Consider the following 26,783-nt stretch of genomic DNA (forward strand, 5'->3'; position numbering starts at 1 on the left):
TCGAGTCTCGGTAGAGGTTAGATTTTTGTAAGACATCCAGACCGGTACTTGGGCCCACCCAGCCTCTTATCCAATGGGTACCGGGCGCTCCTTCCCCTGGGGTAAAGCGGCCTGGGCGTGAAGCTGACCACTCACCAACTAGTGCCGAGTTCAAGAAGATATGGATCTATATATCCACTCACCCATTCACCTTCACGGCGTAGTGCTTAACTAATTAAACACAGCGACAACTTTACCTTTTTGTTGTATTTTACACGTACATAAACCTAAACATAACCGAAGATTTGTGCTTACAGAAGAGTGTGCAACACATAACTGAGATTCATGGGTTTTACGTACTTATTTCACTTCACTTCGTGCTCTGTCCAGAAGCGATTCTACAAATCTCACGCATGCCACTTGGAGACGATATTCCGCAGTCCTGGTCAAGTAATTCCCCTTCATTTTCGTTTCTAAATGCGAGGACTTCTCAGATTTGAGGTTCTTTCAGCGTTGATTATGGAGATTATGGCTTCAGAATGTGACGCCATGTAATTTGGTAGATAGGTCCTCCCGGCAGAACTGAGCTTCCCCTAGATAGGGAGAGCACGTTCCACCAAAACTGCATGGCAAAAAAGCCAAGAAGACCCGTGATTTTGGACAAAAATTATGTTTGTTGTGCGTCGATACTTGGTTCAATTAAAGCCTGTCTAGCCGTATCATTATTTCTTTATAGTACTATCACGTCTTAGAGCCTAGACATAGGCTTCTGATTGACATGTTAATTTATTGGATGCTCAAATATTTGCTCGTTTCAAGAACACTTGTTTGTTTATAAATGGGACCTCCTCTTCGACGAGAGAAGGGGTTTAGTCTTTCGGTTCCTGGTAAACTACTGCTGACCTTCGCCAGCAGCCATTCTTGTTTCCGAACCCCGCGAGACTCATGGCCATATATTTGTGTCTCTCACCTCTGAGAGTCTTGCAACTACTTCTGTCTGACGGTTGGGCAACTTGTTTTTGGCCCTCGTCAGCACTACTTCGAAGAGAGGATATAGGGTCTGACTACCACCCGGCAAATAATAACAATATTTAATTGGTTCAGCACTATGCCATGAAGACATACGGGGAATAATAAGCCAGTCCTTGTTTCTTAACGTTCAAACGTAACAGCCCAGAGGACAATTACAAAGTTCACACGAGTACGTAGAAAGAAACATCAAAAACTTACAAAAATCAGGCAGTTTATATGATATATTAAAAATTGCAAGAAAGATCGAAGTTATTACTAAACGGCGAGAAAAGTATACTAGGAACATTGCAATAATAATGATGATGATAACAATAGAGATCTACGCACCGCCTTTAGGGATCTGAAGCCTGAAGAGAAAGTGAGGGGGGGGGGATTTTCGTACACTGAAAGTTCGCAGGCAGTGCCCGCTAGTCCTTCTGGTAGAGATGCGTTTAAGGGTGGGTAAAGCTCTAGCAAGTGAAGAAGGTAAATGGTTAGGAAGCGGACTTTGTTACGAGCGGAGGAAAGAAAGTGATCTGGGGCTTTAGTGTGTATGGCCAGAATTCTGATACTAGCGTTGAACTGTCTCAAATAGGACGACATGCTGGTGTTAACGACGACTGATGGGGGGGGGCTACATGCGAAGCATGCAATGCAACATAGAATTGGGGCAGTTCATCTAAATACGTAATACTCAGTTACACGCAATCAAGTTTCTTCTTTGAGCCCAAAGAAATCCTCATCTTCCGCCAGCGACAACGGGCGGTTACCACTCCTGCTTCATACCCGGTCCTCGGTTCAAATTTCAACTATCATGACATTTTCAAGGTTTACCTCAGACATTTCAGTCACATAACAGGATTGTGTTGCTTCCTGTCATATCCTTTACCATTCATTATTTACCAATCATCTTACCATTCGGTGCTATATAGTCGGATACTAACAGCGTCGCTAGACAAACCTACGATTCGCTCCGTGTCGCCCTGCAGCAAACCGTCAGAGGCTAACGATCGGTGTTACACAGGAGTAGATTATACTAAACGCACTACAAAGCAGAAGGCAGGCAGACTGGTTTTGCATGCAGATCTCATCCTCACCAATACCGGAGTCACAAAACATCGCGGAAGTGTGGCATGCACTCGTGATTCTTAGTGGGCTGTTCTGGGTTCAAGTATCGGCCCGGAAACCGGCTATCCTGACGATTTCGTGGTAGTTCTGTTACGCATTGCAAATGCAGGAATAGTATCTCAAATCCGGCAGCAACCACTTGTTTCTAATAATTATAAGCCAATCATTCAACCACTGACGATATATAGTACAAGTTACTGGCGGCGTCATTAAGCAGACCATAAATAATATAATAATACTGAAAGCCCTTACTGTGGTCAAAGCACAAGTCCGGTCCAAACTGGAGAAGTAGATCGAACAGAGTGAAAACGGCCACACTGTCCAACAGCGATCTTCGGCATTTTCTATTACCCGCTGCTTTTGTGTCAAGCTAATTCGGCAATACAAGTCATAAATTGATTCTAAAAGGTGCTGACGGTGATGTATAACACTCAGAATTACTGGATTTTTGGACTGCGTCCATCGCCCGGTATTCTAGAAACTAGAAAACACAAGTTTTGGAAATTCGATCTGTTCCTTTCTTCAGGTGAGGGGGGAGATATTTATTCTGTTGGGTCTCTTAGACAGAGCTAACGTCAATCCAGTGATCGAGACAGTTATTCTGTTGGGTCCCTCAGAAACAGCTAACGTCAATCTAGTGATTGAGGTTAGTTCTTTTCCTTCTAGGAGACCCAACAGAGCAGGTGTCTCCTCTTACCTGAGGATGGGAACAGATCCAGCTTCCGAAACGGTGTTTTATAGTTTTTAGAATACCTGACGATGGACAAATTCCTAAAATCCAGTAATTCTGAGTCAGAAATACCCCATGTAGAGCCCATTTTCTGGTTAAAAAATATTCATGTATATATAAACAAAACCTTTCCATCCTGATGACATATGTACTTATTCTGAGTCAAAATTTGTTGTCAAAGGTGCCGTGTACTTCCCACGTGACTAAAACGTCCAGGGTGGAAGCAAAAATTTGTTCACAAGAAATCCTGGGACTTCTAAAACTCTTTCGAAAGAATACTCATTGTGATATAAAATCATATTGCATCAGAACTTTAAATGTGACCCTCAAATTTCAATGAGATCTGCAGGCATGAAACATACGACTGACCAGTCATTAGGTCCTTGTTACCTGTTCATTTCATACAATAAACAAACGACACCAGAAACTTATGCCTGTTATACAACGCGCTTTTCCTACATAATACGTTTCGTTTCACATTCAAAGTATTCCTCAACAATTCATAACCTTTAAAATCTTCAAGTGCTTTCAACATCACGTGACGAAGTTCCAACACACTTCTCTCGATTTAAAAAATCGATGTTAGACGTTTCCTGAAGCCGCTCCACTTTCCATAACGCAGGCCATTACCAAAATTATGTTGTTGTGCTTGAAATAAGAAAAGCAATAATAACTCACGACTACCGCTCTGAAGCTGTAGTCCATCTAAACAACTTCTGAAAATTCAGTTCCTGCCTCACAAAAAAAGGTTCTGTCTCCGGTACAAGATAAACCGGTTAATATTGTATGGGGATATAACTGACGTTATTGCAAGAATTGTACCAAATAGCTCAGTCGATATGGTAATTGAGATACAGGCTGGATAGCCCACGAACTGAAGTTCAGTTCCTCCGAGGGGCAAGAGGCCATTCTCTTACCTACTTGTCTGGATGGGCTCTCTGGCCGCCCGGCCTCATATCCAATGCTTATCGAGGACTGTCCATTTTGTGTCGATGTTACGCTTTAGAGCGAGGGCATACCTCGATAACCGCACACATGTTCAAGGAGTGGGACAACTCGGTCGTTTTACCTTCACACATAAAAAACACGTGGGCAAAATGCAGTGTTTCTGAATGTCAAATGATGCCGCACACATAATTAATGGTGCTTTAACCCTTTAAAGCCCAGTGGTCACTATATGTACCAAATGCATTAACATATTAAAACCCTGCATTCTGCCCACACAGTGTATCTGTGTGTTTCGTATGGTTCTTATAATAAACAACGTTTGTTTCCCGAAACAGAATTAACCGGTTGGCCTCTGTACAGGAGACGTAATGTATTTCCTGTGAGGTACGAACTGAATTTTAATATAAAACTGTGAAGAAATTCAGTCTTTAAAGGGTTAAATGAATGAGAAAAGCATGCAGCAGCGCTGGCAGTACTGTCAAGTGTTCACACTTTGCGCAACAGGATTCTTTCGTTTCAACAACCTACACATGAAGGCAGTCTCTGAGCGTGTGAAGCCGGTTACATATTTCAGAAAGCCAAGTTGAGGGGCGTCATAGCGAAGCGACTGTTCCAGTTAACAGTTGCGAGCAAATACTGCATTTTGTTCCAGTTACCAATGTCGACAAGATTTTAACATTCAAAGCCTCTAAAATTTGCCAAATAGTAAATTCATATGCGTTCGTATAATTCTCAATAAACAGCGATGATTTCCCTAAACGCGATTAACCGGTTGGTTGCCAGCAATGTCGTATAATGCAAAGACCTTCTCTGGGGCCCACTCATCCTTCTTTACAATGGGTACCAGGAGGTGTTACCCCGGTGGTCAAACTGACCACTCATCTCCATGTAGCGCAAAGGTTAAAAATGGTGGAACTACACCTCCACTCCTCCGTGTGTTTTCACGGAGTGGTACTGAATTACCGGATTACCTCGAGTCTATGACGCCATCGAATGTCAGGCGTACTCCTGATCTGATAGTGGATTTCAAGGGCGAAGAAAAGGTGCTATCGATTGTAAGACGCAACCTTAATTTCCGTCTTAATGCCGTCTCATAACGGAACCGTTTCGATGGCACTGTAAAGTGGCAAATGTCTACGGAATTTGGGGGTCGAAATTTCGCGTAGGAATTAAAATACACCCACGTGTAGCACTATGCATATACAATAGCAAACTGAAACGACAACCGAATGTTCAACACTACCAACGATATCCACCCATTCCCGGGTGATGTTTTAAAGAAAGGCTTTAAAAGATGCATCACTAAGCACAAGTGTAACAATGAACGGTGACCGATCTCGGGGGCAAGATGTTTATCCTCTCCGCGTCGTCCAGACCGGTTCAGCCTCCTATCCAATGAGCACCATGGTGGTAAAGCGGTCGGGGCGTGAAAATGACAACTCATCTCAAACCAGTGCCGAGGTCAAGAATACGTGGATCTATATATCCGCTCCCCCATACGTCGTCATGGCGTAGTGCTTAATTACTTAAGCACAGAGGCAACTTTACCTTTTATTGCTAGTTTCGGCCTCCATGCCCGCATTACGTGTCACTGTCACACTAGGGGCATTTTTAACAAAGGAAATACACTGATATATATTTTTGTAATCTACTCTGTTGCTGTATTTTTTGGGCATGACTTTCCTTACGCTTCAGTCATTAAATATAATTTTTGATATTATTCTTGCATGTCATCAAATGCAAGAGGCACCATGATTTCAGAAATTTTAACATGAAAGAAGTGAGTCTTAAAATCGTGGTAATACAGTAATTATGCATTGGACCAACCTTCCTTTAACATCATGATGTTGGCGGTTGAACAGCTCGCTAAATGTGTTTTAAAAAAGGGCCTGCCATTCAGTAACCGCTCCTAGAGTTGCCCTCTCATCTCGACAACAGCATCTGAGTCCCTATTTCCAGGCCAATTTATGCGGGGCAATGAAACTCCTACGGCCCCCACTCAGTACAAATATTTCCCACGCATTTTGCTTTATGATAAAGCTGACTTACGAGCAAAATAATTATGTACAAACCTGAACTTTCCTGACTGGGAAGAAGACGCGATAACTGCATACCGACAAGCAACATTTCTTGTTATACGTCTGAAGCAAGGCCACTGATGGCAACCCCAGCACATTACACAAAGGCCACCCCAGACACGCTAGCAGATCTGGCTTTTTGTCCACTTCACCCCCGTCTCCAGACACAGAGACGACCAATGTCAGTACGTAACATAAATGAAAAGAGTGCTATCGGGGAAGCTTCAACTGTTATCTGATTGCCATAAAACCGAAATACTTGATTATGAATCACATTCTACGTCACCATGCCACTGGCGAGAGACGGGGTTTGGGCCACACCGTGTCTCTCGCTTAGAATGAAAACAATGAACTCATATCAATTATTCTGCGTTTTGAGGTTCGCAAAGTGGTTACCATATTACAAACCAGTAGTAACGGGTGCACATTTGTTAACTGCGAAGTGCAATTTTGTTCCGTCTGGGGCTAGTCTAAGTTTCAACAAATGTACAAAAGAGACAAAAGTACTCAGGCCCTAGAGTCTGAGGTTCCCAACACACAGTCTTACAGCAACACTTACATGTCTGCTGCCATCGCAGTAACTGAACTCAACACAAAGATCGCGTCTCCATCAACGCACACCGTGCATTCGTTTGAGCGTAAAAAGAACTATAACATAACAATGGACAAAACCTGACAACTAACGCACAAACACTGCAAAAAAATCCTTTTTAGGGCTGTCTTCGATTTCATTAATTACCTCTAACAAAACAGCTGACTCTTAAAACACTGCAGAAATCCATCTTTGGGTTGCCTTCGATTTCATTAATTACCTCTAATAAAACAGCTGACTCCTAGACTACAAATGTATTGGTATTATGAGGCTGCCACATAGCAGACAATCAAAACAAAATACAGGATTCAGTAGCAAAGCACTTAAAACTTAATACTGCTGCTAATAATCGATAAATATCATCTGGATCGCCGGCATAAGCACACGCTGATCACGACTTGAGTTACGATTCTCATTAGGAGGGATTTACAATTTAAAGCTCTCCACACGGAGATCCTGCATCCCTGCTTAGTTTAAGCGTTTCAATTACCATCTTCGTGATTTATTTACGTCACGTCGGCACACTCTTCATTATTACAAAGAACGAAAGCATTACGTGAAAGGGAGAGGAGTGCAAACACAAATATCATGCAGTTGTATTTTCGCTTTCGATTGGCCGAATTTCAGCGGGTGCGGCCATGAATTTAGGTGAAGGGTCCGCTGCCACGGCTAGCTCGACACTGACCGTGATATTCGCTTGCGGTGTACTTGGTTTCGTTTTAGGGTTACATCGGCTCTCAGAGCATCTTCCCTACAGCTGAAAACAAGTCACAGCACAACAAATATAGCTGAGAGCGTACATTTCCTTTGTGTGGAAACCTTCTTATCAAGTAGATTTTTTGGCCCCGTCAAAACCTTTCAAACTTACCTGTCTGAGCTTTCCGAACTATCATATCTGTCGGTACATCGCTTTTTTCTGCAGTTATCTCCATTATTTGGACAAAACTCGGAGCTAGCACCACAAAGCATAGCAGAAGCGCGCACACCCAGTTCCACCACGCCATCGATTTCAAAACGCGAACACAACTCTCCACTGTCACCGTGAATATAAAACGAAGATTTCAATGTATTGGAATTTAAACAATCCTTGTGTGAAATACTGAGCAAATCCACACTCTGCTTCACCACAGAATCCTTAACACTATCAGTCGTCCCTACTGCACACACACCGTCTGCCATCTTGTTTGGTACGCACAGCAACACTAATGTGACGTCACTCTGACGTCACGAACTCCCCACCCCTGTGGTTCACTCTCACTGTTCATTGGCCGGTGATCAATTACATAATTTACTCGTCGGAGTAATAACTTCGTAACGTCGAGATATTAAATATGAATGTTTGACCCAATGACCCCAAATCAAAATAAAAATATTTAAAACAATTATTTTGTTAGCATAGTGCGAATATTTACGTAGTGTTGCTAGAGTTGTGTGAACTACCCTTAACACTCCGTTAACTTCGATTACTCATGGGACAAGGACAAAGGCACCATTCATTGATACATTACAACTTCGAGTTGGAAAAATTTTCTATAAACTTTGCTGTATTTCTTGTTTGAGATATTCGGCAACGCCACAGACTTTGCGTGCTGCGAACAACACGACGGTTCTGCCGTAACATGCATTCAGTCAAACCAAACGAAGTTCTGAAGGACTGTGACCCAGCAGGAACAGGGCTACTTTAATTCTAATGTCAGGAAAGAAATGACGCCACAAGGGTTGGGGGGGGGCGGACAGCGTTCACTGTTATTTATCGAAACGTTTAATTCAAATTACCCTGCACTACACCAAAAATTAAATTTTGGGGCGGTGCAGTAATGAACAGTAAACGAAAGTGTTATGTTAATAATGGGCTGCACATGTAGCATATATGGAAGAAATTAAAACTATTTTTTTTAGAAAATGTTAAATTAAACACCACTTGGAAGATGTATGCCAGAGATGGCAGAAAATTAACACCAATCTTCAATAAATGCATGTATTGAATCTATTCAAATGCTTCAGGATCAAGTTTGATTATGGGACTTTGTCAACAGAGCAATGACTACTAACCAACTATGTACTATACAGAACCCTGCACCATAGGGATTTGTTAAGGATGAACAGTTATTTGCCTAGTCATTATGAACTGGAAATGAACGTGCTAGTTTCAGGGACTCTTAACTTACTTGGTCTTATGCTAGATCCCAGTCAACTGTCAATGCAGATATTTTCATGCTTACCTTCCTACAGCTGACCGTTATTCTTTCACAGAGTAAGACAGTTCACCTTATTTATTCCCTAAGATATGCCCCTGAATATTTGCATAATTATGTTATACTTCATTCTGAGAGCGTAAATCTGTCTTCATGTTGTGTCAGATTTTGTATAATTGAGCCTTACAATTATTTAATGACATCATTCCAAATACAGAGGTTCTGTAGTATCATATGGGATGGTAAGATGATGATGATGGAGTTAGCCAACAGTCCATTTCAGAATGCAACTGCCATGAATTAAATGGCACTTGCAAATCATTTGCATGCTTGTCTGTAATGTTATGCAACCATCCCACTGACTTAAAATTTTTCTCACAAATGAAGGGCCTGGAAAACAAAGACATTTGTTTGTAACACCAAACTGACCCAGCTGCCCTCCATCCCCACAAAATATGCAGAACTAAGCGTTACTCAATTTCATGTCAGTTACTAATCACAATATTTACCTAAAGAGAGTGAAGAAATCCACAGTAGTACCTATGAAGACAGGAGGTATTTGACCTGTTACACTTTCAATTCACAAGAAATTTGTATCAGCATTTTGAGGAAAAGAATTGTGTTCTGTGATCAAGAAAATAATTTTTCCTTCTGCCCACCACTCAAAGTTGGGTGTTGGAACTCAGAAATAGCTGCAAAGGACAGATATCTGTTTGTACCCTGTTCCATATCATCCCATCTACAACCTGAGAACTTTCACTATTTCCAAGTTCTGCACTCTCTTGATCTGTGATTTTCTTTCATAAACTTTGAGGGGTGGGCAGAAGGAAAAATTATTTTCTTGATCACAGAACACAATTCTTTTCCTCAAAATGCTGATACAAATTTCTTGTGAATTGAAAGTGTAACATGATATCCCACACAGTTGGTATTCATATTGTATTAACCTTCTGAAACCTAAGTGTGTCTAAATAACATTTAAAAATTCAGTTACTGCTGGACAGAAAACAATGTGTCTCACTTATGAAGATTAATCAGCTAATGCAGTATAGAGAAGTAATGGCCGTTTATTCTAATAGTTACAAGAAACACATAAATACATTGCATGGGTAAAATGCAGAATTTCTGAATGTTAAAGCAGGCGGTGTATATATATATATATATAGCTACCACTGTGCTCTAATACACCAGTCTGGCTTCAGAAAAGGAACACTCACAGAAAACTCAGCCTTTAAAGTAACAGTGCCTTAAAATCTATTACCCAAAAATGTATGCTGGAAGACTGTTTTGCAACTTGGCAAAAGTTCCGACTACACAAATCATTAAGTCTTACCAACTTAATTACATTTTTCTAGCATTCAAAGAAGAGCAGATAGTTGGTTTAGATCCTACCAAACATGTATATAACAAAAGATCAAAATAAAACTATCTAATGGAACCCAACATTTCAACTCAAACTGGGGAACAACAAAACACATTTTCCTATGGGTCAATTCTAGGGCCTCTGCTCTTCATGATCTATATAAATGACCCCTGCAAGTATAAATACCTTATTAGTATCCATACTATTCACCACTGATACTAGTGTCATAATTTATATGAAAAACTTTGATGATTTCTGTATACTGTCAAGAGAGCTCTCGTGTGAGTTAAGTGGCCTACTGCTAACAAGCTGGCTCTCAATCTAGACAAAACAAATAACTCACCAAAATATGCATTTAACACTGAATATGATAATAAATATATATATATAGGTACCAGCAAACAAAAAATTCCTCTTTTACAAATTGATAACCACTTAAACTGAAAAAAAAAAAATGTATTGATCCGTTGGCTCCTGAGTAAAGTGGAGCATGATCTGATGTTGAATTGTGTACCAGTGTAATCCATAGCATTGTTTTATTAACACAGTAGTGTCAACTACAAGTTCACGAAATTGGAATAAATTCATTTGACATTTACAATTTCATTCTCATGGGTACAGACTTAGTACTACAAAAATACTAGCTCAAGGTTATTTTCCACTAGTGTACATAATTTTTAATTTCTTTATGAAACAATCTTACATACAAAATAACATCATACATTACAAAATTATCATACATTAAAATTCCTGTATGCAATTCAACACTTCATGTTCCAAAGCTATACAGTTAATAACATGCTGAATATACCACAGATATGTTCATTAAAAAGGTCTACCAACTTTTATACTGTATATGTGTGAGGTTGTATTTGCTATGAGTTCTACATTGTATGGCAACATACTATGCTGGCACCAAAATTTTCAACAATCTTCTCCCTCATCTCAAGTCTTATGAATGAAAATGGCATAATTTAATGTAGCACTAAATAAATACTTAAATACATACTCATTGGACTCTGATGACTAATTCTTATTATCTAAAAATGACGCATAATCTTCTCAAAGGTTTGCATAAATAACACGGGGACAGTATCAATGCATATGTGTGCATCTATTTAAAGCTTTTGAATACTTTACCTGAACCCTTTGCATATTTTTTTCTTCCCACTTTTTATGTGTCTATTTATATGTGAAAGCTACAGTTGTACTGTACATATTTGTTTTCCGTTTTTATGACCTTTTCCCACATTAAGTGGTCATTCTGACTAACAATGGATCCATGGAATGGAATGTGGTGTAACAGATACATAAGTGTTGTGGGGTAATATGAAAGAGAAGCATTTTGTCTAATGTCCAGAAAGACACACTCTACTGCATCAGTCACCAATATAGGGAAATGAAGTCACTATATGCTTGACATTAACTACAGTAACTTAAGTCAGATTTCAGATATAAGATTGAAGCTTTCATGACAAGCAAATACAATGAACTCTTCTCAGGCGGTCAGCTATGGCAAGATGGAATGAATTTCTATTTTGGACAATGCTTCTCTATTATCATGCAATCCCTGGCTAATGACCACAGAAATATTTTGATGATAGAGACAGTGACAGTTCCCAAAATATTGGAAATCCATTCCAGCTTAACGTAGCTACCTGCATGAGAATATTTCAACTGACTTGAAATTACTGAAGTTGAAATATACACCGATACCCTCCACACCAAACAGATTACACTATAATGGCATAAGATATTTTGTTTTGCTGTGCTGGAATACATGCAATATTACATCTTTCTTGTTTTCTAAGACTCATGCTGTGGTCTTCTGCACCATTACACTGTGCAGTCTGGTAGGTTGGTACCAACAATTCAGAGTAACATACTGCCACCATCTTGAGGATGCACTTCCATAATGAAGATCCAAGCTGTATATTTCTCCAAAAAGCTGGCATCCACCTACCAGATTACACTCCAAAACAGAACATGAATGAGGGTTACACATAGTTTTGGTGCTGAAAATTCTTTAAAGACTGAGATGGGGATGGAATGATAATAATAAAATGGATCTTAAGAAAAATAGTGCTGAGGATAAAATGGACAAGGACACGGCCCAGAGATTGTGGGTTTCTGGTATTGGCAGTGTTGAATAATGGTCTCACAAACCATATCATTACAGTTTAATTGTCTGACAGAAAAGAGAGGATGCTGTTGCCAACTGTATGTGCCTCGCTACCAGGAACTCTCATTCTACTGCACATTCCACTTATCCATATGAAATCCATTTCAGGTGTATAACACACCTGGTTCATGCTAGTCCATTACTTCCTAAACAAACCCCTTCTTGGATATAATTTAACTATTTCTGTATTTTATATAAATGGTAACAAAGGTAGATGGCCCTGTGCTTAATTAAGCATCACACCATGATGACATATGGAGGGGACAGAGGTATAGCTCCATGCATTCTTAAACTCAGTACTAGATGAAAGTGAGAAGTTAACTCCACACCCTTGGCCCTTTACCCCTGGGAAAATTTATTCATTGGATAAGAGATTGGGTGGACTCCAGGGCCAATTTAGGCATGGCAGTCAAGATAAGACTATCTGCCCTTGTTTGGAATGGAACCTCAACTGGCCAGAGCATAGCCTAGCTACTATACTGACCCAGTTTCTGTGGGTGAATGTGGTGAAATTAAATGTCTCATGTAATGCTTAACACACACAGTAAACATCCCAATCTGACAGCATCAGGATGTTTTCTGTCATGAGGGACTGAAGGATATGGCGTAAAATAGAGTCACGAGATATCCACTGCAATCGCTATTCATAAAATGGATGTGGTGCGATGCAGTGGCCAACTCCTGGTATGAAACTCACATAGTGGGACAGAGAACTTAACACAATATGATACAACAATGCATTTACCACTAGCTACTGGTGTAACATATGAAATAAAATACATGTATATACAAAAGTAATATACATGAGGAACCTATGTCATGTCGCTGCATGGTGGCAGCACTGCACAACCCTGTAAATATGAGCAATAACCAATCATTGGGTTCTAGTATATGAAACCAATCAGCAATGTTCCTGAGCCATCTGCATCCAATGGCAAGAGAGTAATTAACATTTCCAGTGCCACAGCAGTCACTGATACCCAGTCCAAAATGGCTGCACATAGTTTGGTGCAACCAACATGTGTCCCCTCATAGCATACAGTTCTTAAGGAAATGTGTACCTTATGGACAGTAATTACTGCATCACACATCAGAATTGGTGATGCTCCAGAACAATGTAAAAACTATGTATGGATCATCAACTGGCATGTGGAAAAAATAACAGGGATCACAGTGGCAGTAAAATTGTTAAGTGTATATACTTTATTCTAAATATGACTTTCTTCAATAAGCCTCACGCACCAAAATGTTACCTGCATGGTTGGTAGTGCAACACAGTAAATTCAATCACCACAGTCATTTTTAATGCCATGGCAAAAAATAAAAAAGAAAAAGGAAAAGGGGGAAAAAAAAGAAGACGCAAAGCTACCTCTGTAACAGGCTGTTGAGGCCCATAAGGTTGTGAGATGTCAAGGCTCCCATATTTTCTAGACAATGGGCTCACAGATGGCACTGAGGCTGTCAGCCTTTCACACCAGCTGCCCTTTACCCTCAGGAAGATTCCTTGTACTAACTTCTGTTAGAGGCTGAGTCAAACCCAGGGACATAGCGCAGCTAGGAGGATTTGGTCAACTGAAAAATCTAATAACCTCATTGGGAATCAAACCCAAAACCTTCTGGCTTGTAGCACAGTGCCTCAACGAACTACGCTAAAGCGTGCCCCTTTATTAATGTCATGACAGCTCATAAAAGTAAGCTACTGTAAAAATGGTTTCACAGTGAGTACATACACCTACACATAACCCTGTGTGTTACAGCTCTACATTTGAAATTGTGAATTCACCCACTGCTCTGCTGAAACAGCAATACCACATCTCTGAGACACATTTAACATGCCTACATTGTGCCAGTATTTCATACTGTAACAAACACATGGCAGTCTTTGACTCTTCTCTGCTCTTCCTTTGACCTAAAAAATTAACTGGGATAAATTCTCAGAGGAGGTGGAGTCTAGGATCAAGGCAGCCTAAGACCTTCATAATGGGAACCTGCACTCCTGCATCAAATTCTCTTCCATAACAGCTCTAATAACAGATACAGTCAAAGGAGCTACTCCCCCATCTTAGAGTCAATAGCAGGAAGCAGAGGCAGATGGATCCAACACCACCAAGGAAGCTACTCCTGCATCACTTAATGTGATAAGCTCATAAGAATGCATAAAGCAGCCTTCTGGCAGTTCCAGTATAGGAGCAAAACAGCGAACTTTATTAATTACAAGAAAGTAGAAGACAAAGCTGTAAAGGGGGGGGAAAAAACAAGAGGAAATCAGTCTTTGACTACAATGAGGGCAAAGGCTGGGGCTAAAGGACATCACAAATTGCCTCCATATCAATCGTGGAGACCATGGTCATCTCTGGGTCTCTCACCCTTATCAACTAAATACAAGGTTGTAACTTTTGTATATTCTCAGTCACCAAGTGTGTGACGATTGCAATCTGATAGTCAAAAACTTTGGAAAATGATCTCCACTCATTTCCTGTATTAAGGAACAGCATAAGGAGACAAATGCAGCTGGGAAACATGTTAGGATACATTGGATCCCAGCTCACACAGGGATTACCAAGAAAACTGATGAGCTAGCCAAGTACAGTGTCAGGCACGGAGGAAATAGCCAAATCCCTATTCCAGCTGAGGACATGAAAAGCACATGGAGGAAAGAATCCAAACAGGAATCCCAGCTGTGGAACCAGGAAGTTGGATGGGTCAGGGGACAGCAATACTTTATGCTGTTCCTTGATAATGGCCCCAACCCCTGGCTTGCCAAATGCAAACTAAATAGAAGAGTGGTGACCTCAATCTGCCACCTCTGAATTGGTCACACAACCTTGGCACATAGTAATATTGTGCCAAATAGGATCTGCACATGCTAAACATCTGAAGAAACCCTAGGCCATGTCTTCTGGCAATGTCAAAGATTCACAAATGAAAGGAAGAACCTTAGCAAAGGATTGCTAGAAGAATGGAACATGCTTCCCCTGAAAGTGAACATGATTCTGACCAGCAGGGGCCCAAGTGATGTTTACATACTTGGAGTCTTCATCAGTGTAATCAAGATAAGGACGTAAAAGTTCTGCGAACTTACACCCACCACCATCGGCAATGAGGAAATGAGGAGAGTCCAGACCAAAGCACAACCGTACTTGAGAGGTTAGACATATAAGAATAGAAAACAATATAGGGTTCACACTAAGTCACACTGGAAACAGGTTTAGTTCTTAGTGTAAAACAAGCTACTACATGAATAAAAATAAAAATAAAAGGAATAACCCCTGAAATGGTTTGAAGCTTATTACAGTTTCACTTCTAAAGCTCTAAACAATCCTGCACTTTATTTATGTAAATAAAAAATATTTCTTTAACCAAAGAATGTATTTTGGATATTAATAGAACCAAAGTAGATATAAAATTAGACAATGCTGCATGAGTAGGGACTTGTTGCCATTCAAAGACAATTTCAAGGGTTTACAACATGTGGGTCACAGCACCTACTTCACCCTTTAAATAGTGTACAGCATGATGAAGTCACAGAGGATGTGCTTTCTAACTACTATTTTCATGATGACTACATCAAGTAATGAGGGGAGGCAAGAAGTAACAGATTTAAAAATGAAATTATTAAAGAAGAAGGTGCAACTCAAAATTTGTTAATAGAATTTGAAGGGAAATGGTCATAATTGTTTGGCCATGCAAAAAGACAGAATAATCAGGAGATGAAGAAGGGAATCAGAATTAAAATTTAAGTGAAAGAGATGTAAGGTATGGCATGGAACAAACTTGTTTTGCCAGGTACTGAAAAACATCAAGGACAGAGGAAGGGCTAGCAAGAAATCAAGAAAGAAAAGTTGTGAGAGACATTCTGAGACCTTTTTCCATCGACCAGTGTAAATTGGAAAGGCGGCCAACAAGAAGAAAGGCAAGGTGGGCAGTTCAACACACACAATGGGAAAGTAGAAATGCATGCAAAATCTGGACTAGGAGCTTCAAGGGAAAGAAAGGTGTAGGGTGAAGCATAATATTAATAATATACATAGAAAAACGATTTGCATACTACATTCACTTGCCTCAGGACAGAGTTGAATGACACTGATTTCATAGTAGCAGCTCAGATTAAAAAAAAAAAACTGTCAATACACAGTGGCCTTCTGTGTCAAAGATCTTGAGTTCAGGACTGTCTGCATGTTGTGCTATATGTGAGCATGTGATTTCATTCTGTGTAGGTGACTATCAGGCCCCCATCATAATTTGGAACCTGAGTTATACTCCCAGCGGCCAGAATACCCAAAATATTATCGACAGTCAATCTTACTACTATATTCGATATTAGAAAACGATTTTTTGCCCTTTGGCCAAAAAATATAACATAACTCCACTAGCCACATATCAAAATCAACTTGTACATAGTAGCACTGTATAGTTCATACAGATACTTTTATAGGAGACATGAAAAATATGGTATGAAATGTTACTAAGAGAAGGTTGCATCATCATCAGTGATCAGTGATCATTAGTGATGTACACTGTTAAATCATCATTAAAAATTATTAAATATTATTTCTAGCATACCAGTGGGATATTCAAACATATTTACACAGGACAAAAGTGTGAAGACAGTATCATTTGGAATGTGAAAGAGGCACTAAGACAGGAGCTCGCTGAGCACTTGCCAGAACAGTTCAGGGAGACAAGCAATGTCCTGTATAAGAACAACCAAGATAGGCCTTCCATTCATAATGACATGATCAACACAGTTCCTGAGGCTTTCCAGTACTGCCTTCAGAAATCCACTCATCATGTTACCACTGACCTTCCAATTTTCCTGGGCAACCATACAAGAAACCCCCCACCATTGCTTAAAGCTGCAAGCATACAAGCATTTGAACAGACACTCAGCAACACTGGGAACAATCTGCTCAAATATGCTCCAATGGATTGATGCTAAGAACAGCTTGCTGGATGTCTTTTTAGTGATAAGTCAGCCTTTCACTTGTCTGGTATGGTAAACAAATACAGCTCCAGAATTTGGGGTTCTGCAAATCCACTTGTGGTTTGTTGAGTATGAACAAAATAACCCCAAGTTAAATGTATGGAGTGCTCTTTCGTGTCATGTGGTGATCATACCATTCTTCATTATGCATGCACTATAAACTTCCATTAAAATGCCTGAGTGGTTCCTTCCAAACACAGTAAACCATGTCTGGGCACCTCTTGTATTTCATATTTGTTTGCAATGTAGTGACTAAACTATGGCTACCCTGTATTTTAACCCATTCACATCCATAAACATACCTCTATGTGCTCATGCTTCAAGCTATGATCACTGCACAAGTGTACTTTCACAGAAAACACAAAGGATTGCTTCAGGTGACTCTAGTGCCACCTGTGAGTGCATTTATGATATATAGTGGAACCCTCACTTAATGTATCTCAATTTAATGTTTTTCCTTCATCTTATATCCAATTTCAATGACCCCAAGTCAAATAATCCCAGTATCAAATTTCCTACATTTAAGACTTTCCTCAGTCTAGTGTTGAAATTCACAGTTCCTCAAAGAGATCTTAAATGAGGAGTTCCACCGTATACTGTTTAGAAAATGGAAGACGGTGCAAGCAACACCAGAAGTCAATGAAAGCACTTCTCTCTGTTTTGTAGATGGTGAGCATTGGGGACAAATATGATCACTTCTACCTGAAGTGTGGAAGGATGCAGATGGGTTGATATGTTTAAACTGAGGATACAAATACATTTGTCACTGATCCCTCTCAATCTGTCTGCCTTTGCTATTACACAGAGGCAGAGGGCAGGATGGATACAAAAATAATAACTGCAAGCAACAACAACTATGATCTATCCAGAGGATCCTGCCTGTGTGTCCTAACTGCCAAGGCACGGCATCTTGTGAATTCAGTCTCTGATTGCAGTTGTCATTAGATATTGTTCTACCAAACACACAGGCTGCTTACTGTAAAACTGACATGGTAAAGGATGTGTTCTCGATTCATTTCCAGGTACTATCCAAGCACCTTTTGGAGTGACTGCCAGCAGTCCAGAAACCATGGCCATCACTTCACATGCAATTACAGAAGCAACCACGGAGATACTATAACTTGTTCATGTCCACAAGGCTGTTGGCATTATACCCTCTACGGATGCAGAGTTTGGTGTAAGAACCTCACTGCTAAGGAACTGCAATGGCAGATTCACCAAGTTGCCCTGTAACAGAATGCTGTATCAACTGGTGCAGTTAGACAGCACATCAGAACAAGCTGGCACGTCTGTCTGTCTGTCTCACCTTAACATCCTCCAGTTTCTTTCTAGCCAACAGTGGATCGCTATAACACAGCAGCGGCTCCTCCTGGTAGCGCCTCAAGGACTGGAAGTCAGCAACACTGTCTGACGGGATGCACCGGAACACCTGTGTTATGTAAGCACACTGTTATTGTGTAGAACTTGTTTGCAGTACCTCAACTGACTAACTAATCAACTAATAGCATCTAACAAACAAACTGAGCCACTCCGTGGAACAGAACTGCATTTTACTTATGGTTTATTTAATGATACTGTCAGTAACTCAGACTAAACAGTGTCAAATGGAAGGATGATTCATGAACCAAACCTGTGTATCAAACCAACAATACAAGTTCTAACAATGTATCCTACAGTGAACAGTTTTCCTCTTGCCTCCCAATGATTCCACCCAACTCATCATTTAGAAGCTACACATAAGTGTACTTGATAGAGCATTGTTAAACCAACATGTGCAAATTCTCACCTCCTCATATATCTGTGTGTTCCGGGTGGCAGTGCATTGCCACACGCCCCGGTAGAAGTGCTCGCTCACCGGGTCACTCACGTCTGCGCTGTGGTCCTGCAGCTGCCCCAAGTGCTCCCGAAACAGGTGTTTCCGCAGCGACCCAGCATACTTGCCAGACTGGTAAGGGGCCCCACCCATAACACCTGGCTCAAACTCCACATCCTGCACAAAGAGCCCATGTTATTGGCAATTGACTAACTGCACGAAGCAGAGTTCTGCTTGTCACTGGTCCATATCAAGGAAAATGAATCCAGCCCACATCCATACATACTATACCTTTAAGATCATCTTAGTACCATTCCCTTGTCTAGGCTGAGCTCTTTCAAGCGGGCTATTTCTTTCAGACTTTTAGCTCAAAATTTTGTACATATTTTTCATGTCTCTCATGCATGCTACAAGTCCCATCCATCTCACCCACCTTGATTCAGTCACCCCAATAATAACTAACTGATGAAGTGGGCAAATTACAAAGTTCATAACTGCGAAGTTTCCTCCAGCCTCATGTTATTACCACCCTCTCAGTTCCCTGTTCTTGAACACCCTTAGTCTATGTTCTACCCTTAACATACGTGTACGTGTATTATGTACTTATTTACTCATGGAGCTGAACCCTTCTGGAGGAGCTGCCAATTCTGCAGCTACTCAAGAATTTCCCAGCATTTTATGGAACCCAAAAGTTCATTACCATGTTCACAAGAGCCCTCCACTGGTCCCTATCCTGGGCCACCCATCCTATCTCTCTAAGATCCATTTTAATATTGTCCACCCAACTATGCCTTGGTCTTCCCAGTGGTCTCTTTGCATCTGGCTTTCCCACCAATATCCTATATGCATTCCTTGACTCCCCCATTCGTGCTACATGCCCTGTCCACATCATCCTCCTTGAGTTGATCATTCTAATTATGCTTGGAAAAGAATACAAGTTATCCAGAGGATCCGTCCAGGTCCAAGGCTTTGTGTACATTTTCATAACAAGCTTATTTTTATGGTGAGGAGTTGTTAGCCCCACGACCAAACCCCAAGCTGGAGCACCACCCCTTCTCGGCTGTCCGCGACTACTTATTCAATATATTCGCAGGTTCCCTCCATACCTGGAGGGTGACTCCTCCATCTGCAACTTGAGGACATACCATGCCGTGGTGACAAGGGACCCATCTAACATGGATGTTTATGTGTATGCAACTAATAAATCAGCATCTAACACAAGTGAGTTCTTGGCAGTTAACGTGTCCTTACAAGTGGGAAATTGCCACTAATGGCAGTAGCACAATTGAGGTGAGAAACAATAGCAGTAAACACTGATGTGAGATACCAACAGTCTGTACCATCAGTGCCCAACCATTTAATGAATGACAGGCAGTATATGTGGACAGCAGTGAACCAGTTCGATGTGCGCAACACAACCCTGTTCATTTGATCTCATACAAAGAAATTCCTGTCTGACACACAGACCTCAATGACAACAGCTATTTCAGAGTCCCTCTTTCCCAGCATGCTGCGATCATTGATGTTCGCTGAGCCACAGATCACCAGGTTGTCATCAGCAATGAGCAGCTTTGAGTGCACATAAATCAGCTCTGTGACCTGCAGGAAACAACATACATAAACTTTATACATGGTCACTGTCAGTGCAACACATAGCATGCAAATGCAACACTGGCAGGACACACACTGTGCACAGACAACATTGGCAGGGCATACAGTGAACGTGCGTATCACCAGTGCGTGAATGTATATGATCCTTTCAACCAGATGGCCAATTTTTATAAAACCATCAAAAATACAAAAGAAAGGCAGCTATAATGAATGTTACATGTTGATGGACCATAAAACGGTTTGTATACAATGTGAAATAAGATGGGGGCTACTTTACATTTCACTTGATAGTGATAATCATAGTTTGACAAAGACACTTGCTATAGATAAGTTAACAAATGATGGTGGTGAGCATAAAAGTATTTGTTGAATGAAACTGTCAGATTACGGGAGAGTAAATTCTGTAAGGTGTCAATTGGAACCAAGATACTGTATCATGCAGCCCCATTGCTAATGACTCTGTAAACAACAGCCACTGTTGGGTAATAGCTGTAAACAGTAACAAAGGAATTGTGACCTCTATGTGGTCTGTGCAATAACTACGTGATGAAACAATATAAGAACTGTTGGGAGATGTGTTTTCTATGCAGTCCGTGCTGAGGCTATATAACGAGGAACAGCTGCAATTACGAGAGTCTTCAGACGGCTGTTAGTGAAGTGGAGATGAGTTGAGAGTTGACAGTTGTGGGACAGTCACAAACTGGTAACAATGTAGGCATGGAAGCAGAGGACACTGTTGGGATCTGTCACCAGGCAATGACGGGTGAAAACATAGCAAACTGAAAAGACTTAGTACATGCCATAATGAACTGCCGAGTGTGTGAATTAGCGAGAGTACTATAGTTACTTGAAGTTATGATCTGTAAGTGTTCAAGAAATCCGATTACCAATCCAAACCCCATCTACAGTCATTCTGTTACATGACAATATACTACATGCCACTGATAATAACTGATATGGAATTTGGTAGATTGATGTTTTATAAACTTGTTACAACTCGTATGAGATTTCAAATTTCCAGAGCAGTGAAGATATTGATTGGTTGTCATGTGTTACAACACTGTGCAGTCTGAGAGGTGGCTAAGAGCATTTCAGAGGAACATACTAACTCCAGCTTCAGGGCAATAAATGTTGGTTTATGCTGCTTTAGCTAATAACAACTCAGACTCTGTTTGGCTGAAATTCTGATATTCTCTCTAATACTTTCCCAAGCCCAATGAATGTCTACATCATTCAAGTTTCCCAAAGTTGCAAACATGTTTGAGGTTTGAACATGATACTGCCCTTTAACTACCGCAATGTTTAGCCTCCTGACATAAATTCTGCAGTCCACAAGGAGTGAAAAGATTGGGCATACATATACAAGAATCCTATGTTGTGTCAATAAAGATATGATCATTGGGAAAGTACATCTTTATATCAGAAGTGCAAGTTCATGGGTCATGGGTGTGATTCTTGATGAGGTTGCTGGATTTTTCAATTGACCTAATACTTCCGACCACATTAAGGCCCTGGAGTTGACTCAGCCTCGAACAGAAACAAGTACCAAGAATCTTCCTGGGGGTAAAAGGTGATATCTAGTTCCTGTGCTGAAAGAAAATGGCCCCCACCATGGCAGGGGAGAGATTTTTGTGTAATAACCCCATGAGTTTTGGGGTCTGGCACCAGTCACATCACAAAGTCCTGCTTACAAATCGGGGTGCATAGTAGACACTGTGAAAGCTTCATGATTCTCATACGGCCAAAACACGTGTTGGTAATCCTATTTATTTATTTATTTATTTATTTAGGTACACACCCATTTGTTGGNGACATCCATGCTTTGAGTGGGATTTGAACCCGCAATCCCAGCATTTGAGCGGGTAAAGACATTTCATGCCTCAGACTGCACGGCCACTGTGATCAGCAAATACACATATGGGTCATCACAAATATGCAAACAGTTCAGCACTTCACATACCAAAAAAACACATTGAAACAGCAGAACTCCACCTCTTAGCTAAATATTTACATATGTGACATAACATTTTGTTAATACGAGATATGCTTATACAGGTGACTGCAAAGTACCAGAAAACCCCACTACTCAGAACCTGATATCATTTGGTTACATACAGACACCTATAAAAAGAACATGAAACAATAACATACGACATACATAGCATCACATGCTGTAATCAGTTCAATTAAATAACTATGGCTCATATACACAAATCAAAGAATTTCCCACCAATGCGGTACAATCCCTGAAGATGGTCTTGTGTGACTGAAACATGCTGGAGTTTTAATAACATGTAATAAACACAAGGAAATAAACTAGATACCCTTAGATGGCAATTTATATATTGCTCTAAAACAGAGAGTATAACTGGAAAATGAACTCTATCAAAATATAAAAAGGAAAAATTGTGGGAGGAAGGAAGAGACTGGAGACTTTTCCTCCATCAACCTATATAAAACTGAAACAAGGCTAGAAGAAGATGCAGAAGGAGGAAGTAAACCAGTAAAGCTATCCCTGTAACAGACTGCAGAGGTCCATAGTGTTGTGAGACATCTAGGTTCCCACATTTTCTAAACAGTCAGCTCACAGATGGAGGTGAGCTTCCCAGCCTTAGGAACGAGCCGCCCTTTACCCCCAGAAGTTTACTGGTACTCATTTCTGTCAGAGGCAGAGTCGAACCCAGGGCCTTAGTGTGGCTGAAAGGGTTAGATCAATTGAAAAATCCAAATCGAGTCTTCCAGCTCGTAGCACAGTGCCTGAACTAACTACTTTACTGTGTGCCCTGAAGGAGGAGGAGGGCACAACTGCTCCACAATATGAAATGCGAACAGGTAGGTTGTCTAAAAGTTATCTTCAACTCTTAAGTTGGTTTAATGCTGTGAAAGATAGCAAGAACTCACCAGCTCACCATGGAGGACTGAGTGTGTGCGCAGCCCATGGAAGGAGATGTACTCACTGGGGTCCTCCACCCCAGCAGCTTTGAGCATGGTGAGTATTGCTTCACTGCCCCTGTACAACATTATGCACGTTAACACTTTGAAAAACAATCATTATACACACCATCCACACTGACATTAAAGGTCAGCCTTTTGCTAATGAAGTGGTATGATTCTCACAACAAACAGAGATTATTTCCCCAAACAGCATTAACCAGTTTGCTTTGTGATGGAGATGCATTGTGTTTTCTATGAAATATAAACTCAATTTTTAAACATTATTTAGATAACTTCAGGCTCTACAGAGTTAAAAACACTTAACATCAACTTTGCAAAGGGTCAGTCCTCATGTATTCTAATTATGAAGTTGTATAATAGTGCCTCAGATATTGCTGTACCCGCTGCTAATTCCTTCTTTATAAACATGTGTTTGCTGATACTCTCAGCCTCAAAGTCAAAACATAAAATGCAACAGCATGGCTGAGCCACTGTTTTACTTCTGACCTGTTTGCAAGTACACATCAACTGCTCACCAGTATGCATACAGTGCATACTGAATGGAAAAGTACTGCATACTTCCATATGTAATTGCAAGTAACAAAGAGACTGTGACACGTACAGCCATTGCCAAATAACAGTTGTGTAAACAGGAGACAGTACANGTCAACTGCTCACCAGTATGCATACAGTGCATACTGAGTCGAAAAGTACTGCATACTTCCATATGTAATTGCAAGTAACAAAGATACTGTGACATGTACAGCCATTGCCAAATAACAGTTTGTAAACAGGAGACAGTACAACGGCCACTTGCTAAGGAACAGCTCTGTGGACACGCTCTTTCCCTGGCAACGAGAGAACAAAGAATAATGGAACAGACATTTTCTGTGCAGTCTGTGCTGGGGCCATATAATGAGAACTAGTGGTTTAGTGAGTCAATTGGGAGTTTCAGTTGTGAGAAGTGAGAAGCTGATAACTGAGGCCAGGGAGAGTTCTGGAACCCAGAGAAAGGGCAACGTCCACCATTCGAAGCCACTACCAAGCAATAGCTAGTGCAGACTGAGAAGACTTTATGTGTGCTGTAGTTATAGTGATCTTTGGAGTGTGTAACTCAGTGAGATTATTGTAGTTATTTGTAGTTATGAGTTGTTTAAGAGTTCAGTAAATCTAATTGCCAATCCAAAAATCACACATCTCCTCTTATCATGTGACAATATGAAGTTAATGGTGCATGTATGAAACAGATGTAGTACCTGTATTAATGACATCATTAATGTTCTAATGTTCTAACATGTTCTAACCATGTCAGCTTCTGTACAATAGATCTGTTATCTCTGAAGTTCATTTTCAATGACAAGTAATATGAATGAATGAATGAATGCACTTAAGGGGTAGGCCTAGACTGGCCCTTGTACAACCATCAGTGATCTATTGTGCATCCCCCTTTATTTCTACCCTTCAACAATCCTACTTGTACACTTTGAATGAAGTGCAGTATCTTACTTAAAATGGTGTCTTCATATTCAGCTGGCTCCATAAAGTAATGGCCCAGGTGGCAAAATGGTAAGTAAGCTATAGCCTCACAGTCACATAAGATGTGTGAGGCTCATTAATTTTTTTCTAGGTATCTTTCACAAATGGGACTATGTGTCAACCCCATTTTGAAGGTGTCCCTTCAGGTGACACTTTCCTGCAAATAGTCCTGTCACCACCATAACTGGTTTCTCTTTTATCAGTTCCTTGGTCCTTCTGACAGAGGGTCCTTCATAAGCAATAACAGTAGTGCCTTTGTGATTCTGAAGACTATAAGAATATTGAGAATTATTCTTGCCTACAGACAGTGTTACAATGCCTTCAATAATTAGCACATTTCTCTGGTTATTAGCCACCCAACATAACAGTGGAGCCACAGGCATTCACTGCTATATCCAGATTCTTACAATACAATTAAGGACAGACCTTCAAGAATCTCAAGACTACAGTATTTTGAGATGACACTGGGAAGTTTCGTAGACTAGGCCAAATATCCATCCATTTTCAGGAAAGCAGTGTTCTCTTTGTATGTACCTGCAGATTGAGGCATAGTTCCAGTGTGTGACAGCATGCAGGGCAGTGCCTGATGGGCTGCCTACTTCTCCCTCGAAGCCCGGCAACAGTGGCATCACCACATACACACGGAACACTGAGCCCTCTCTGCAAGTTGAAAACAAACAACCAAAGAAAACTAATTAGCAGGTATTGGGCCGGTTATGTAGCATGCGTTAAAATGTTTACACTATGTTATTCACTTTTATGTCCCACATTTGTGGTCCCTGTTTCTTATTACTGGACCACTTTACTGCCCTGTACCCTTGACACTCAGACGACAGTATCACCTACTTTAATATTCAGAAGTCCTGCATTTTCCCCACACAGTACATTTATATGTCTGATATGATTCTCATAATAAACAGGAATTATTTCCCTAAACAGCATAATCATTTACTGGCGATGCACAGATTATTAGGATAGCTGGACTGTGTAGTGCAGCTGGCTGAATGCTGCATCTGCTCAACACTAATACCATTACCTCTGAGTTAAAATATAATTACCATATACATAGAAGGAGATGCAGACTTAAAACACCCCCTTCCCTAGTAATAAAATGTTACCCTTGATTTACAACATGGCCATCACTCCTGTAGTACATGGACATTCAAAATTCTTCTACCCAGATGATAAAGGTGAACCAGTTTGTTTTTGTAATGGAGCTGCAGATCAAGTAAAAGCCCGTTTCAGGTGCAACTCACCTGTGTGCACGCATGATGCGCTTGAAGAGAGTCTCACAGACAAGGTTGCGCACAGATGTATTGCGTCTGGCAAGGCTGATGAAGAACTGGTTTTCTATGTACACATAGTGTTTTGCTCTTGTGATTGCATCAATGTAAGCCTCGTGGATACTTTCTTCTACCGTCTCTGTGTCTAGGAACCCAGTGCTCCAGCTTGAAACACTACGCACAATCTGCAGCAAACAAGGACTGATTAATAACACAAAAGGAATCTTGCATGTTATGAGGTATACTGTGCTGTATGTATGGTTCAGACCATAGAGCATTGAATTACTGGATGATAAGGGAACAATGAATTCAAAAGTATGTGGAAGGAAGCAGCCATAATCAAAGTTCAGGATTTTTAAAATGCTGTATTCTGTTTGCATGAAATCCATATATGATCACTGTATACCATCACACTA

General features: G+C 40.6%; 2 protein-coding genes across 4 annotated transcripts in view; both read right to left on the bottom strand.

Annotated features, from left to right (window-relative positions):
* LOC111863757 (zinc finger protein jing) overlaps positions 1 to 7,654 on the bottom strand; it is a 62,612-nt gene extending 54,958 nt beyond the window's left edge. The window contains exon 1 of the mRNA XM_023850382.2: positions 7,335 to 7,654. Coding sequence (XP_023706150.1) covers positions 7,335 to 7,645 — 311 coding nt within the window. The 5' untranslated portion in view covers positions 7,646 to 7,654. The remainder of the gene's footprint in view (positions 1 to 7,334) is intronic.
* Positions 7,655 to 14,018: 6,364 nt separating this feature from the next.
* The window catches only part of LOC111863755 (phospholipase D1), a 64,541-nt gene continuing 51,776 nt past the window's right edge, over positions 14,019 to 26,783 (bottom strand). For all 3 annotated transcript variants that reach the window (XM_023850372.2, XM_023850373.2, XM_023850374.2), the window contains exons 17-23: positions 26,341 to 26,552; positions 25,619 to 25,744; positions 23,516 to 23,624; positions 20,471 to 20,602; positions 18,977 to 19,180; positions 18,497 to 18,619; positions 14,019 to 18,417 (exon numbers count right to left, since the gene is read on the bottom strand). In XM_023850372.2, the coding sequence (XP_023706140.1) occupies positions 18,316 to 18,417; positions 18,497 to 18,619; positions 18,977 to 19,180; positions 20,471 to 20,602; positions 23,516 to 23,624; positions 25,619 to 25,744; positions 26,341 to 26,552 (1,008 nt within the window). In that variant the 3' untranslated portion in view covers positions 14,019 to 18,315. The remainder of the gene's footprint in view (positions 18,418 to 18,496; positions 18,620 to 18,976; positions 19,181 to 20,470; positions 20,603 to 23,515; positions 23,625 to 25,618; positions 25,745 to 26,340; positions 26,553 to 26,783) is intronic.

This window comes from Cryptotermes secundus, unplaced genomic scaffold, assembly GCF_002891405.2.
Source record: "Cryptotermes secundus unplaced genomic scaffold, Csec_1.0 scaffold572, whole genome shotgun sequence".
Taxonomy (NCBI): Eukaryota; Metazoa; Arthropoda; class Insecta; order Blattodea; family Kalotermitidae; genus Cryptotermes; species Cryptotermes secundus.